Genomic DNA, 16,366 nt, shown 5'->3' with positions numbered 1-16,366 from the left:
AGGAATTTCCCCTTTTCCTCACTTGAAAATTGTAGAGCTCCATGCAGATTTTACAATCAGTGTAGGTAAGCTTTTTTAAAATTTTTTATTGGAGTGTAGTTGCTTTACAATATTGCGTTAGTTTATACTGTACAGCAAAGTGAATCAGCTGTACATATACATAAATCCCCTCTTTTTTGGATTTCCTTCTCATTTAGGTCACCACAGAGCATTGAGTAGAGTTCCCTGGGCTATACAGTCATGTAGGTAAGCTTTTGCAAAGTGTGTTTTCTGCATTTGGCCCCTCCTTGCCCCTGTGCACTCTGCACCTCTCCTGAGTGGGCTCATCCATCTCTTTATGCCCTTGGGAACTTTTTTATCATGAGCCATGCTCTCACAAGCTCTCACAAATAGAGCATTTTATTTATTATTATTATTTTTTTGAGGTACGCGGGCCTCTCACTGTTGTGGCCTCTCCCGTTGCAGAGCACAGGCTCCGGAAGCGCAGGCTCAGCGGCCCTGGCCCAAGGGCCCAGCCGCTCCGCGGCATGTGGGATCCTCCCGGACTGGGGCACGAACCCGTGTCCCCTGCATCAGCAGGCGGACCCTCAACCACTGCGCTACCAGGGAAGCCCCTAAATAGAGCATTTTACAGATGAAAACTTAGCATAGGGTTTTCCCTCTTAAAATAGAAAATACTCTTCATCTGCCAGATAGAGTGAGAAGGGTGGGAACATCAGACTTTGTTCAAGAAATATATTAACAACAAATGGTTTTTAGTTCCATCTTAGGGCTGGTTAACAGTACGAGAGATACATACACAGGAGAGAGTGACACAGAAAATTGTGGAAGGGAAGAGAGAGATGAGGAAGACATAAAGCAGAGCGGGGGAAGGCAGTGGTGGCTTAGCACCTTGGAGGGGAGTGGCGCCTGGGCCATCCTGAGAGGTGTCTCTTAGACCAAGGGGGTTGCCTTCTGCCTTTGAACTGTTCACTGGCTGGTTGGTCACTCTGTATGAATCACCAGCAGCTCTAACCCCTACATTATTAGAGGATTAACATATGAGGAAGGTGATTCTCTGAGTGAGACCAATGATTGGAGTAGCTCATCACCTGCTGGGAAGATGGAAGGGAGCTCAGGCAGTAGTGGGTTGATTTAAAGAACCTGCTAGCAGAATTACCTTCTCATATTGTTCCTTACCACCCCCGAGCCCTTTGGATTTTCTCGCTGGTAACCTTGCTACTTGCTACTCAGAGTATGATTCACGGAGCAGTAACAGCAGTGTTACCCAGGAACTTACAAGAAATGCAGACTCTCAGGCCCCACTCTAGACCAACAGAATCAGAATTTGCATTTCATTTGGGCAAGATCCATGGCAGGTTGGTGTGCCCGTAATAAAGCGTGAGAAGCACTGACCTAGCTAATCAAGTCTTCCAAACTTACTTCTGAGACTCAGCCAGCATTTTAAGATAGATGGAACTTAGATATTGGGAAACGTTCTAAGACATTGATTCGCCCTACTTCTGATTTTCAACTTCAATTAAAAAAAAATAGTAATGAAAACAGGAATAGTAATATAAAATTGTAATTTTACAGCAAATTGAGATTTTACTCTTAAAACTTGTGGTCCACTGATTCCTTCAGCAAAGCATTTGCTGACATTTGCCAATTTCCTGAGTGTTATCAATGAATCCCAGATAGGGATGGCGAAGGGCCCTAGAGAGTAACCTCAAGCAGTGATGTTGTGTCCAAAAAAGTGACTGAGGTTCGTTTTTTCTGTGGGCAGCATAGTCTGAGGTCTGAAAGGGCTTGGGTTTGATGGGCCCTGCCAGCTGTGGATCAGTGTGTCAGGGCTAGGCCATCAAACGCTCCATTTTTTCTATTTTTGGCAAGGATTGAAATGGCTTCTTTTCCGGCTGTTTGGTCCTGAGGAAAGGATAAGGCCTTTGAGGGACTTTCACTTGCTCACTGCCTGCTTTGCTGGGTCAAGGTTAGGTCATGACCCTTTTTCATTTGTTTACTGGGGCTCCAGGCCCCTGGGGAAGGAAGGTCTGGCCAGGGTTCCGATTCTTTTCCAGTTTCTCATAGCCAGTGTGTGCCAGCACGCAATGTTTGTTGGACAAATGGATGGGTGGATATGAATGACGGAATGTTTGAATTTGAATGACATGACATAACAAATCTGTGTCTGCTTTCAAGCTGTTGAGAGAGTCCCTCTTGCTGGGCAAGAGGGGTTTTTCTCTTCATATGTGGCTCCTCGCCTGTCTTCAGGACAGTGATTTTGAACAATCGTGAAAAGGAGCTCCCTCTCGGATTTTTGTAGATGGCAGTTGAGTTTCTGCATGAACTGAATGTTCCATTTTTCAAAGTTGGATCTGGGGACACTAACAACTTCCCTTATCTGGAAAAGACAGCCAAAAAAGGTGAGTGTTTAATTTTTGTCATACATCTGAGTTCAGACCTTCATGTTTTCACCCCGCTAGTAATAACCCACTAAAGGAGTCTCCTGAAGACAGAATTTCCAGTCAGCCTATACTCCCACTTTTTCATGTGCTGACTTGCAAGGAAAGAAATGAAAAATAAGACAGTTTTTTAAAAGAATTTTTAAATTAAAATTATTTTTAATTTCTAAGAAAATATTTATATAAAATTAAGGATATGACAGTATGTGTCAAACTTCTTAGAGGAAGCTCTGACTTTGAGAAGTATTCCGTAGGTATAATATCCAACCTCCACACATCACAGTTTGTAAAGTGGTTTTACAACATGAGTGATCTCATTTGATCCTCATGACAATCCTGGGACTGACGCAGGTCATATGATGATGATGCTTTCTACTTACTTCACTGACGAGGCATCTGAGACCACACAGCTAGGACGTTGGCCGCCCCGGGCCTCACACTCTTGAGTCTGGGGCAGTGCTCACCCTACCACACTGTGCAACCTCTTAATCCAATGAGATGCTCATCTTTCTCTAGAGTGTGAAATTCCTCTTAACTGGGTTCACTTTGCTGAACAATAATGTTATGGGGGTGAGGGGAGTCTACGTTTCCCATGGTTGAGGACAGGAACCCACCAGGCTCGCCTCTGTTCCCCCACTGTGGCTGGCACAGTGCTTAAGAGATGTTTGCGGGGTTCAGTAGAATGATGAAACCAACAGCAGGGGTGTGCTTAAGGGAGAGTCAGAACCCCTAAAAAGAAAGTGATGATGGTGTTGGTGTTGGGTCCCTCAGGCCGCCCAATGGTCATCTCCAGTGGGATGCAGTCCATGGACACCATGAAGCAAGTCTATCAGATTGTGAAGCCCCTCAACCCCAACTTCTGCTTCCTCCAGTGCACCAGTGCGTACCCGCTCCAGCCCGAGGACGTCAACCTGTGCGTCATCTCGGTGAGCCTGAGGGAGGGCCCTTGTCTGATTGGGCCGTTTGCTGTGGGGAAGATGCAGCCCAAATTCTAACCAGTCTTGACATGCTTCGTTAATTCGAACACCCTTTGACGATCTTGCTGTTGCAGAATCAAATTAGAATCAACTATGCAGTTAAGGAGTCAGATACATTCTAAAGATTACAAATTACGTTTTCTTAAAACCAAACTTAATTTCTCTCATTATAAAATTTAAGGGGGAGTCTTCATAATTGTCCATATACATTTTCTTTACCTGTGTGTACTGGCCATCAGCGGTCCGTCTTCTGTGAATCGCTGGCTTTCTTAGTGAGTTGTGGGTTTATTTTTGTAAAATATACATATGATTTACCATCTTAACCATTTTTTGGTGTCCAGTTCAGTGGCATTAAGTACTTTCACACTGTTGTGCTACCATCGCCACCATCCATCTCCAGGACTTTTTCATCATCTGAGAGTCAAACTCCATACTCATTAAACACTAACTGTCCATTTCCCCTCCGCAAGCCCCTGGCAGCCATCATTCTATTTTGTCTCTATGAATTTGACTACTCTAGGTATCTCAAATAAATGGAACCATACAGTACTTGTCCTTCTGTGTGTCTGCTTTCACTTAGCATAATGTCTTCAGGGTTCATCCATGTTGTAGCATGTGTTAGCATTTCATTCCTTTTTAAGGCTGAATAATATTCCATTGTATATATGTACCACATTTTGTTTATCCAGTCATCCGTTGATGGACATTTGGCATGGTTCCACATTTTGGCTATTGTGAATAATGCTGATATGAACATTGGTGTACAAATACACCATTTTTCTCCATATTGACAAACGAAATACCCATTTTGTTTGTCAGTGGGGGAGGGGGAAATGGGCAGTTAGTGTTAATGAGTATAGAGTTTGACTCTGAGATGATGAAAAAGTCCTGGAGGTGGATGGTGGTGATGGTAGCACAACAAAACCATTTTGGGATGGTTCCACCTTTTGGCTATTGTGAATAATGCAGATATGAACACTGGTGTATAGAAATCCGTTTTTCTTCATATTGAGTTGTAGGAGACCTTCTTGAAACTTCTGGCTTTTCCTACTTCCTACTCTCTGTTATTTACCAGCTCTCTGATTCTGAGTATCCTTGAGGGTCAGAGTTGTTACAGTGACAACCTTGAGAGAGCTTTCTCTCTCCCAGCATTTTGTCTGTTCCACTTCAGTCGGTTTACAGGTGACAAGGTCCAGTCCTTACCTGGCCTGAGATCTCACAGCATCCTGGTGGCAAAGCTGGAATAGAATTCTTTGTCTCTTATTGTCTCGGGCCATCTCTATCAATTCCTCCTGGTAGCTCCCAAAACATAATTAATTGGAAATATACAGGTGTGTAATTATTGTACAAAAAACATTACAGTAAGAGTAGTGGAATTCTAAATATACACACACACACAATCCTGATACTGCAATTAACCAGTTTTCCTGTTATATTTTTCTTTCATTACCGTGTATGACATTCTGCGGTTCCCCCCATGATTATATAAAAGCTCTTATACATTTTTCTAGAGTCTTCATGTTTAACTTAAAAAAAAAATTAACCTTTTCTGAAATGACACTACTCTTTTTAACTAGTTTCTGTCCCTCCCAGTTCTGTAGTCTTTTCTCCATTTCTAGCTCATCTCTAAGCATGTTATTTTTAAAATTTAAACATGGTTTAAAAAAAAAATTCAGCCCTGAAATATGTAACATACAAAGTGAACATCCTCTGTAATCCCATCCCACAGAGATTACCATAATTAACAATTTAGTGTGTCTGACGCCAAATATTTTCCTCAGTTTTCTTCCTTTGTGAAGTGTGGTCCCCATATCCCTTCCATCCCCACCTGAGGTATGCTCACATACTCTCTCTTTAGAGCAGGGCACCATCAGAGTTAAAATTGCCAGCCTGCCCCCCAGGCCCAGCCCACCCCTGCCACAGCAGGGTAAGTCCTCTGACCCAGCAACCTGCACGTCTTTGTCCATCACACACCCTTAAGCCTGGTTTTCAAGGCCTTTGCCACTCAGCCATCCTTATCTTCTATTAATTCCCATCTGGGTCTTTCTGCTGTACTTAAGCTTTCTGGTCACCCTCACTGACAAGGCTCACTCCACTTAGAATGTCTTTCGTCACATCCAGTGAATTATAGATAACCAATTAATTATTTAGCATTCCCACCAAAGGATTGTTTTGAGATTGGGCTGTATGTATTATTGATGGTGATATTTGTGCATATAGCATACTTGCTTTCAGCAGCTCAGGCTAATTAAATGTGACAGATGCTTTTTGAATGGGTTTAGGCATTTGGTTATAGTTCTGTTATTATTCTTCATGGTTCGCGCAGTGTGAAACATTCTTCAGATGTGTTCCTGATAATAGCAGCCATTATTTTTGAGCATTTACAGTGTGCTGAGTGCCCTCCACAAGTTCATAGCAGCTCCCACCAGGTACTGCTATCCCTGGGAAGGAGAGACTCAGAGAGCTTCGGAGGCTTCCTGGAGCTTACTGGGCCTCAAACTCAGATCTGCCTGACTCTGGAATGTATGCGGAAAGTACCACACTATTTAACTTTTTTTTTTCTCCCTTTTTCTATTTTAAAGGAATATCAAAAGCTCTTTCCTGACATTCCCATAGGGTATTCTGGGCATGAAACAGGTATAGTGATATCTGTGGCCGCAGTGGCTCTGGGGGCCAAGGTCTTGGAGCGTCACATAACTTTGGACAAGACCTGGAAGGGGAGTGACCACTCGGCCTCACTGGAGCCTGCGGAGCTGGCCGAGCTAGTGCGGTCCGTGCGCCTCGTGGAGAGGGCCCTGGGCTCCCCGACCAAGCAGCTGCTGCCCTGTGAGATGGCCTGCAACGAGAAGGTGGGTTCTTCTGTCCTGTCGGGCGCCACTGTTGAGAGGGGCCGCGTGCGCGTACCCGAGAGGTAGTTGGTACCAGCCCTACCTGAGCCCAGGCCAGTGGAATGATGCAGGGATGTCGCTCGGAGCCTATGAGATTTTGGGGGTTCATATTAGCAGTGGGAGGAACTGGTTATTTAAGGAACTTCAGCTGTTTCTCTGCTTCCCTGGCATATTACAGTTTTCCATTAAGTCTCTGAAGCCTCTGGCCCCAGCGCTCTAGACCCCAGGTAAAGGGGGGTGGTATCTGGGGCCCCTCGTGAGGCACGCGGGTAGGTCAAGTCTGGGGTCCCGTGGAGTAGGTAATCCTTGAGGGACATCCAGGCAGAGGGGCCCCATGAGGCAGTGGGAGGAGGGCCTGTGCTATGTCAAGGCGTCCCTAAGCATGGGAGGCAATGGATGGATGGGGGTGGGGCTTGTCACGGGGTTGGTGGGGGATGACGCAAACGTTCCCTCAGGAGCAGTTTGAGCTGTGCAGCGTTAACCTTCAGACAGAGGGGACGGGGAGGCCCGCGAGCCCTGCCTGGCACACTGACTATCTGGGCTTCCCGGAAGCCATGGCCTATACCTGGCTCGGCCTCTGAGTCTAGAGCCAGGCGTCCCGGGGCTGCCAGGGAAGCAGACACTCCTCAAACGCTGCGGGCTGTCTGGGCCAAAACAAAGATCTAACACCAGGCCTGCTAGAGGAGTGCTCTTTTATCCCAGTGGGGCCTACTTGCTGCCCTCAAATTAAAGATACATATACACCAGGAAATTAAAATAACAGTAAAAAGAAACAAACTACCTTATACAAGAAAAGGGGAGAGAATTGGCCCAGAAACTGGAATGAGAGTTGTAGCAGTTGAGCACTTACTTAATTTGGTTCTGAGCCTCCTGGCTCCCTGGGCAAACAGGGAGGTACCAGAGGATGCAGAACCTGATAATCATCCGCCGACAGACCTTTTGTCCTGGCATAAATTCCACAGCTGATTCCTTGGCCCTTACCTGGAAGATGCAGAGTATTGGACTAGATACTTTGTTGAAAAGCATCTATGGGCAAGACCTAGAAACACTGGTCATGAGCTTCAGGTCTCCTTCGTTCCCCTCACCTACCCAGCCTATCTGCCTCTTCCTAAGAGGCCCCCTTCCATACTCAGCGTCTGTGCGCCCTCTGTACTGCTACTGTACTGAGCAAGGAGGACACAAGGTTTGTGTCCCTCGAGCAGTGGGCCAGGAGTCAGGAACCCCAGGTTCTCATCTTGGCTCCTCGCAGCCTTGGCCAGCCTACCCACCCTCCGTGGACCTCCATTTCCCCATGTTTAAAATGTGATGCTGAACTGGACGATGACAAAAGCAATCATAATTTTTATTTACCGAGAGCAGTCTATGTTCCAGGTAGGTTACATACATTATTATCACGAATCCTTGTAGTCACCTGACAGGGCAGACACTGTTATTTCCCATTTTACAGAGAAACTCAGCCACAGCTTGTACCCAGCTGCCTGGTATTCGGATCTGGCTCTCTTTGGCTACATAACCTGAGTCCTTTATTATAAAGGCCCCTCCTCTGAGTCTCTGAGTCCACCCCACACTGGCCGAATCCCTGCTGTGTGTGAGATACTGTTCTAGGCACCGAAGGGGGAAAACAGAGTCCCTGCTATCCAGGTAACCTTGTGCGAGAAAACTGATCAGGGACCTTGGGGATAAAGCAACGTGCGCTAATTATTTCTGTGAGGCTGGCACTGAGTCTTAATTTTATCCACAGCTGGGCAAGTCTGTGGTGGCCAAAGTGAAAATTCCAGAAGGCACCATTCTAACACTGGACATGCTCACTGTGAAGGTGGGTGAGCCCAAAGGCTACCCTCCTGAAGATATCTTCAGTCTGGTGGGCAAGAAGGTCCTGGTCACTGTGGAAGAAGACGACACCATCATGGAGGAATCGGTAGAAAATCATGGCAAAAAAATCAAGTCTTAAAATAAAGTGCCATTCTCTGAATTCTGGATTGCCTTGCTGGTGCCGTCAGGTGCATTTGGGTGAGGTGGGGCAGGAGTGGTGGTCTCCGGGGACCTGGCTTTCATCCACTCCCCACCCAGACAGCAGACATTTAGGGGCCAGGCCCTGAGTCAAGCCCGTTGGAGGGATACAGAGAGCAAATATGGGCGGCCTCTGCCTCAGGTGGGCTGGCCCAGAAGGGGCGGTGGGCTCAGAAGCATCTCATCACTGCCCAGTGGCAGTGAGGGTGCAGAGGAGTGAGTGCTGGCTGTATGGGCCCTCTCCTTTCAGCCTTCCTTCTTCCTGCCTGCAAAACCAACCCTAATGACCCCAAATATCTCTTCCTTCCAGCTCTCTCTCCTTATCCCCTGCCCGCCCTGGGGTTGAGTCTAGTTAGCTGTATAGCCATCACTAGGCATTAGAGAAGGGGTTGGCCAAAGTGTTTTGCAGGCAGAGGATGCCAAAGCACTCATAGCTCTGAGCAAAGAGAGGGAAATGGCATTTATTCCTTCTTTAAACAAATATGGAGGGCCTACTATGTGCCAGGCCCTGCTTTGGGGCCTGAGGATACTGCAGTGAAGCCCCTCCTTATGGGACTTCCGTTCAGATGGGGACAGATGCTCCATAAACCAGCAGCGCAGTGAAGTAAACCGCAGTACTTCCGAAGGTGACACGTGCAGTGGGGCACGTGAAGGTGCTGGGGAGTGTGGGGCTTGGGGTATGTGCAGCTTGTGGTGACTTGTAAGTATGCTGGCGATGCTGAAATCAGCCCTTCCATGATCCATCGTGAAATTACAAACCCAGCTAACAAAAGATCCTCACTGTTGGACTTCCTTGAACTGAAGCATGAACCCTTCACAGAGATTCCCTATCATAGTCCTCTTTGTTCTTTTGAACCAATACTGAGATTAATGATTATTTTCAAATGTACTTTCAAATTCTTAATCTTTGTTCATATTTATTTGACCTGGTTACTTTAATTCCTCTTGATTCAAAGTGTATCTTGGGGGGCTTCCCTAGTGGCGCAGTGGTTGAGAGTCCGCCTGCTGACGCAGGCGACACGGGTTCATGCCCCGGTCTGGGAAGATCCCACATGCCGCGGAGCAGCTGGGCCCGTGAACCATGGCCGCTGAGCCTGCGCGTCAGGAGCCTGTGCTCCGCAACGGAAGAGGCCACAACAGTGAGAGGCCCGTGTACCTCAAAAAAAAAAAAAGTGTATCTTGGAGTCTCTTTTCGAATGCGTAAATTGCTTTTTGAAGTTTCTTTACTTGTGAGGATAGGGCCTCCCTCTCCTGGGGATCCCAAAACAGTTTCTGGAAGGAGACTCGCGTTTGTATGTGTGGGTGGGGTGGGGTGGGAATCCGGGGTTGTACTCACGAGAATCCATAAAATTGACGGGCTAGGAGCTGGAGTGTGACGGCATCCATTTCTGGCTGCTGTTTACTCCCTTTCACTTCTCCCTATAAACAGTCATGAGCAGGCAATCAAAATTTCTGATTCCATAGCCTTTTTTTTTTTTTTTTTTCTACAAGAGCAGAGATGACATTAAATATCTGAGACCTCCTAACAAGAAGAGACTTAGTATGGTAGTAGACAGATGTGTTCCAGGGCCTGGGAAGAGGTGGGTCTGAAAGGAAAGGAGGGAAGAGCCTAGCTGGGGCTCTGGCTGAGAATGTATAGCAGGCGGTTTCTAGCAGGGAACCTGTCAGTTGTTTCCAGGTCCTGTCAGACTGGAATGTGAGAAGGGCCCAGGCTGCTCTGTAGAGCTCAGCTGGATTCCCCCAGAGGGCAGAAGCCAGTGAGGCTCACACCTGGAAGAGCCACTGAGGGCACAGGGCCTAACTCTGCCCTTTGGGTAGAGGACTGGGTAATGTGTTGGAGAGAACTGTGAAGAAGGGCCATCGTCTAGAACCCGCTTCCCATCAGGGCACATAAGAGAAAATCATAGCCTGTGAATGCCGTGTGTAGGTAAAGTATGGGGCTGCCTGCAGCCAGGAGCAGCTGGCTACCTCATGCTGTGCCAGGCCCCGAGAGCAGGAGGATGGATCTCTGGGCATAGCTCTGGCCTATTCGTACGTCCCTGAGCACCTGCCAGGAAGGAGATCCACTGCTGGGCCCACAGTGAGGCAGCAGACGGTCCCTGTTGGAGAATTCACAGCCTATTGGGTGCAGTTACGTCCACAAATAGTGCCCTGCATGTGTGAATTGCTGAAATGTTTTCCAAGAGTCATGAGAGCTATGGGAGTGGGGATGGGAGAGGAGGCGTTGGCCAGGGAAGCTCTCCTGGAGGAGGTGGCACTTTAGTTCAACCGTGCGTGTTGAGAAGTGACTGAGGGAGGAATTGTGGGATCTGGGGCATGGGAAGTACCCTGTATGTCCAGGTGAAAGTTGGGTAGGGAATGGCCACATGGAGAGGAAGGAAGCGATTTGGAAGGTTGTCAGGAAGGAAGGGCTTAAAAGCCTGCTGACTTTGGACTGTGTTCAATAGGCAGTGGGAAGCCATGGAAGGCTTCAGAGCAGGACACGGCGGACTCAACCTTGGGCCCCACCCCTCTTATGCTTACCGTCCCACCTCTTATGCTTACCGTCCCACCTCGTATGCATCTTGGCTTCTTGGGCAGTCTGTCCCCTCCTTGTGGTATGGACTCCTGCTCACCATGCCCTGGCTGCGCTGGGCCACCTCTGTGTGCCCTCTGCTAGGCTGCGTCTCCACCAGGCTATCATCACTGTCCCCTTCTCCCTGGCAAAGAGGAACTGCAGAAACAGAAGATATCATGCAGTAGACAAGAACGGGTCCCTGAAATCTCTAAAAATTAGTAAGTGACCACAAATGGCTTCAATGTTGATCAAAAGTTGCCCAAAGTTACATAATATTATCTTGGATAGGAACAGCTGGGAGGCAGAATTTGTTTCCATATAAGCAAGAAGTTCTAACGTGAATTACCTTCAGAAATAGTGAACTCCCCCCATTACTAGAGATATTCCATCAAGGACCAGCTGACTAGAGCAAGAAAGTTGTGGAGGGGGTGGGAAATGAGCAAGGCCCCGTCCAGGCCTGGGTGCCGTGTACTTGAAGCAACACAAACTCCCAATGAAGAACACGGTTAAAAGGGATGGTACAGGCTTCCCTGGTGGTGCAGTGGTAGAGTGTCCACCTGCCGATGCAGGGGGCACGGATTCGTGCTGTATATCTTCTTTGGAGAAATGTCTATTTAGGTCTTCTGCCCATTTTTGGATTGGGTTGTTTATTTTTTTGTTATTGAGCTGCATGAGCTGCCTGTAAATTTTAGAGATTAATCCTTTGTCAGTTGATTCATTTGCAAATATTTTCTCCCATTCTGAGGGCTGTCTTTTGGTCTTGTTTATGGTTTCCTTTGCTGTGCAAAAGCTTTGAAGTTTCATTAGGTCCCATTTGTTTATTTTTGTTTTTATCTCCATTACTCTAGGAGATGGGTCAAGAAGGATCTTGCTGTGATTTATGTCATAGAGTGTTCTGCCTATGTTTTCCTCTAAGAGTTTGATAGTTTCTGGCCTTACATTTAGGTCTTTAATCCATTTTGAGCTTATTTTTGTGTATGGTGTTAGGGAGTGATCTAATCTCATACTTTTACATGTACCTGTCCAGTTTTCCCAGCACCACTTATTGAAGGGGCTGTCCTTTCTCCACTGTATATTCCTGCCACCTTTATCAAAGATAAGGTGACCATATGTGCATGGGTTTATCTCTGGGCTTTCTATCCTATTCCATTGATCTATCTTTCTGTTTTTGTGCCAGTACCATACTGTCTTGATTACTGTAGCTTTGTAGTATAGTCTGAAGTCAGGCAGCCTGATTCCTCCAGCTCCATTTTTTGTTCTCAAGATTGCTTTGGCTATTCGGGGTCTTTTGTGTTTCCATACAAATTGTGAAATTTTTTGTTCTAGTTCTGTGAAAAATGCCAGTGGTAGTTTGATAGGGATTGCATTGAATCTATAGATTGCTTTGGGGAGTAGAGTCATTTTCACAATGTTGATTCTTCCAATCCAAGAACATGGTATATCTCTCCATCTGTTTGTATCATCTTTAATTTCTTTCATCAGTGTCTTATAATTTTCTGCATACAGGTCTTTTGTCTCCTTAGGTAGGTTTATTCCTAGATATTTTATTCTTTTTGTTGCAATGGTAAATGGGAGTGTTTCCTTAATTTCACTTTCAGATTTTTCCTCATTAGTGTATAGGAATCCAAAAATGGGCAGAAGACCTAAATAGACATTTCTCCAAAGAAGATATACAGATTGCCAACAAACACATGAAAGAATGCTCAACATCATTAATCATTAGAGAAATGCAAATCAAAACTACAATGAGATATCATCTCACACCGGCCAGAATGGCCATCATCAAAAAATCTAGAAACAATAAATGCTGGAGGAGGGTGTGGAGAAAAGGGAACACTCTTGCACTGTTGGTGGGAATGCAAATTGATACAGCCACTATGGAGAACAGTATGGAGGTTCCTTAAAAAACTAAAAATAGAATTACCATACAACCCAGCAATCCCACTAGTGGGCATATACCCTGAGAAAACCATAATTCAAAAAGAGTCATGTACCAAAATGTTCATTGCAGCTCTATTTACAATAGCCAGGACATGGAAGCAACTTAAGTGTCCATCAACAGATGAATGGATAAAGAAGATGTGGCACATATATACAATGGAATATTACTCAGCCATAAAAAGAAATGAAATTGAGTTATTTGTAGTGAGGTGGATGAACCTAGAGTCTGTCATACAGAGTGAAGTAAGTCAGAAAGAGAAAAACAAATACCATATGCTAACACATATATATGGAAGCTAAGAAAAAAAAAAGGTCATGAAGAACCTAGGGGTAAGACGGGAATAAAGACACAGACCTACTAGAGAATGGACTTGAGGATATGGGGAGGGGGAAGGGTAACCTGTGACAAAGTGAGAGAGTGGCATGGACATATATACACTACCAAACGTAAAATAGATAGGTAGTGGGAAGCAGCCGCATAGCACAGGGAGATCAGCTCGGTGGTTTGTGACCACCTAGAGGGGTGGGATAGGAAGGGTGGGAGGGAGACGCAAGAGGGAAGAGATTGGGAACATATGTATATGTATAACTGATTCACTTTGTTATAAAGCAGAAACTAACACACCATTGTAAAGCAATTATACTCCAATAAAGATGTTAAAAAAAAAAAAAGAGAGGGGCCAGAGCGAGTAGGCACTGGCTAGAGACCCGCTGCATTCACCTGAACATGGTGGATGAGTACAGACCCCAGTTCCACCATTAGCTGTGTGACCTTGGGCAAGTTACTCATTCTGTGTCTCAATTTTGCCATGTATACAATTGGGATAACTTTCTACCTCCTAGGGGTGATGTAAGGATCAAATGAGTTAATAGCTGTAAAGCATTAGAACAGTGCCTGACAAAATAGCAAGTATTTTTACTTGGACCCTGCGGCCGTGGGTCTGGGAATAAATATTGGTTTGCAGGGATGAACAGAGATATGGGGTCAAGTGCATGCATCTTCCTCTGTCAGGAATGCCCTCTGCCTGTCAGAATTCAGCTTTCCCTCTTCTCAGCATTCCTGGAGCATAGTGCCGAAGACATCTATCCAAGCTAGAGTTTTAAATGATTTGGTTAGGACTAAAGCCACTTTTGAGGTTCCTTCCTTGTATTCTACTTACATTACATTGCCCCATATGAAAGTACCGTTTTTAGGTTAAAAAAAAAACTATTGGAAATTGGCAGTTTTATATGGTTCAAACCAATTAACGCACTGAGAGTCTGTTTAAACCCTGAGGGAGATTGCTTCGCGTTTTCCTCACCCTACCACTGCCCTCCTGCCAAGCACCTAAGAAGATACTTTTACATAGTACCACTTCAAAACCATATAAGGAATTTGACAGACAGGATGCTGAACCTTCAGAACTGAGACACAGACCCTGGAAAGAGGCCTTTCCCTCCCTACTAGAGGGGATGATCTCCCTGGGAGGTCCTGCTGATTTGGCCTTCTCTATTTCCATCATTACCTTCTGGAAAGCAGGGGCTCTCTGGGTTTCCTTGGCAACATTTTGGATCTGAGGAGCATAGGGATGCCTGAGCTGCCCAAACCCCACTCATAGTTAGTTCCTGTCCTTTTGATTCCAAGACGGTTGGGAAAACTGCCTGTGGTTGCTTAGCAACAGTCACCTGCTGATTTCTTCCCAACATCCCCTAAGAAATGAATAAGCAGTAAAATCTTCCAGGCTGGGCCTGAAGGGCTGGGCCAGGGGGCAAGTGAGACACATGCCTGAGGGCTGGGAGGTGGCCGAGTCCTTAATCACCGTGGGTGACTTTAGGCAACTTTTTTTTTTTTTTTTTTTTTTTGTGGTACACGGGCCTCTCACTGTTGTGGCCTCTCCCGTTGCGGAGCACAGGCTCCGGACGCGCAGGCTCAGCGGCCATGGCTCACGGGCCCAGCCGCTCTGCAGCATGTGGGATCTTCCCGGACCGGGGCACGAGCCCGTGTCCCCTGCATCGGCAGGCGGACTCTCAACCACTGCGCCACCAGGGAAGCCCTAGGCAACTTTCTTTCAGGACCTTATTCTCCCCAAATGTACAATGGGGTCAGGCTGAGTGATCTGTGAGACCCTCCCAGCTCAGCTGTTCTGATTCAATAGCAGCCAGCTAGCGGTCATTCACTCGCTGCCTTGGAGGGAAGGGACTTTCCGAACTTTTCAGGGTGGGTAAGGTGTAGGACATGGCTGCCCTTAGGAATCTTCCAATATAATTGGAAAGACAGGTCCCAGACTGTGGATCTGATACAGAGAGATTCTTGTAGCTTGGGGAGACTTCCTGGGGGCACTTAAGCCTGGGGAAAACAGACAGGCAAAAAGAAGAAGGTGCTTTCCTGTATAAATGTGTTTATATGGGAAATGGCAAGGGCAAGGGTATAGAGGTGGAACTATGCGACACACAGTTCTGACTGGAGGGTCTCTGAAAAGAGCAGTAGGAGCTAGATGAGGATGTGTAGTTTTGGGCAGACTAGAAAAGCCTTGACTGCTAAGGTAAAGTGCTCCCCTCCCCTCCCCACCCCATAGTCCTTGGGAACCTTCTGATAGTTCTAAGAGGTTAAGTGGTTTCACGCAGATCACTCTAGCTGTAGGGTGGAGGATGAGCATGGGAAAGGGTTCAGGCCAGGAGGTGTTAAGAAGCTCTTGCAGCTGCTCTTAGGGAGTGACATGGACAAGCTGAAGGAGAGTGGAGAGGAGGAAGCAGATCCAAGGGACACTAAGGGACAGAAGAGTCTTAGCGACTCTTATTCATTCACATATTTACTGTGCGCCTACTATGTGCCAGGAGGTTGAGTGCTGTATGAGGGAGAATGTTCTGAGGCTGAGGATCATGTATTCTGACATGGTGAGGATGCTTAGGGCTCACCTGTGGGTGTGCCCTTTCAGGAACCTGGACTAAAAGCAGTGTAGTATAAGGGTCCTGGTGGCAGTGGGGAGTTCGGATGAGAGAGCAGCAGCAGAGGACCTGTGTTTAGGGCCCGTTTGAAACTAGCCTACTTAGGAGAGGAACTGTTCAAAGCACAGGGCATGACTGGTAGGGGAGAGGATGGGAATGCTTACAGAGGCGGCAGTAGATCAGCCATGTCTGGATCGGGTGAGAACAGAGCCGCGGAGAGCCTAGGGCGGCCACTCAGGTGTCCGCCCCTAGGGCAGTCGGGAGATGCTGATGGCCCCTTCCCAGAGCCGCAGGGCCGGGTAGAGCAGCGCCTGGAAGGCGGCACGGAAGGTGTGCAGGTGGATCATGCCGTCACGTCGTAAAAGGTGAAGACGCCGACCTCGTAGTCCAGGAAGACGCCGCGCCGGTCTGGGTCGTCGCGGGGCCGCAGACGGCTGCGCTGGCCGTCGTGGAAGGCCCAGTACTCGAGGTCATATAGTTCGAGGCAACAGGACTGGCAGTTGCAGCCCAAGCGGGCGGCGGCAGAGGCGCCGCAGGGAGCCGTAGGCCGCGTCCACCCACCAGCCGACGCCCGCCTCCTGCATGTCCACTTCCCAGTAGTGGCGGCCGGCGTCGAAGCAGTCGCGC

General features: G+C 47.1%; 2 protein-coding genes across 2 annotated transcripts in view; one reads left to right on the top strand and one right to left on the bottom strand.

The window, feature by feature from the left end:
- NANS (N-acetylneuraminate synthase) overlaps positions 1-8,282 on the top strand; it is a 26,147-nt gene extending 17,865 nt beyond the window's left edge. Inside the window, exons 3-6 of the mRNA XM_007461658.1 lie at positions 2,303-2,402; positions 3,213-3,367; positions 6,001-6,267; positions 8,048-8,282. Of these exons, the coding sequence (XP_007461720.1) occupies positions 2,303-2,402; positions 3,213-3,367; positions 6,001-6,267; positions 8,048-8,257 (732 nt within the window). The 3' untranslated portion in view covers positions 8,258-8,282. The remainder of the gene's footprint in view (positions 1-2,302; positions 2,403-3,212; positions 3,368-6,000; positions 6,268-8,047) is intronic.
- Positions 8,283-15,987: 7,705 nt separating this feature from the next.
- TRIM14 (tripartite motif containing 14) overlaps positions 15,988-16,366 on the bottom strand; it is a 21,495-nt gene continuing 21,116 nt past the window's right edge. Inside the window, 3 exon segments of the mRNA XM_007461664.1 lie at positions 15,988-16,091; positions 16,094-16,272; positions 16,274-16,366. The exon segment at positions 16,274-16,366 is cut by the window's right edge and continues 10 nt beyond it. Of these exon segments, the coding sequence (XP_007461726.1) occupies positions 15,988-16,091; positions 16,094-16,272; positions 16,274-16,366 (376 nt within the window).

The sequence above is a fragment of the Lipotes vexillifer genome, unplaced genomic scaffold, assembly GCF_000442215.2.
Source record: "Lipotes vexillifer unplaced genomic scaffold, Lipotes_vexillifer_v1.1 scaffold809, whole genome shotgun sequence".
NCBI lineage: Eukaryota > Metazoa > Chordata > Mammalia > Artiodactyla > Lipotidae > Lipotes > Lipotes vexillifer.
This window is presented reverse-complemented; position numbering and strand designations above follow the sequence as displayed.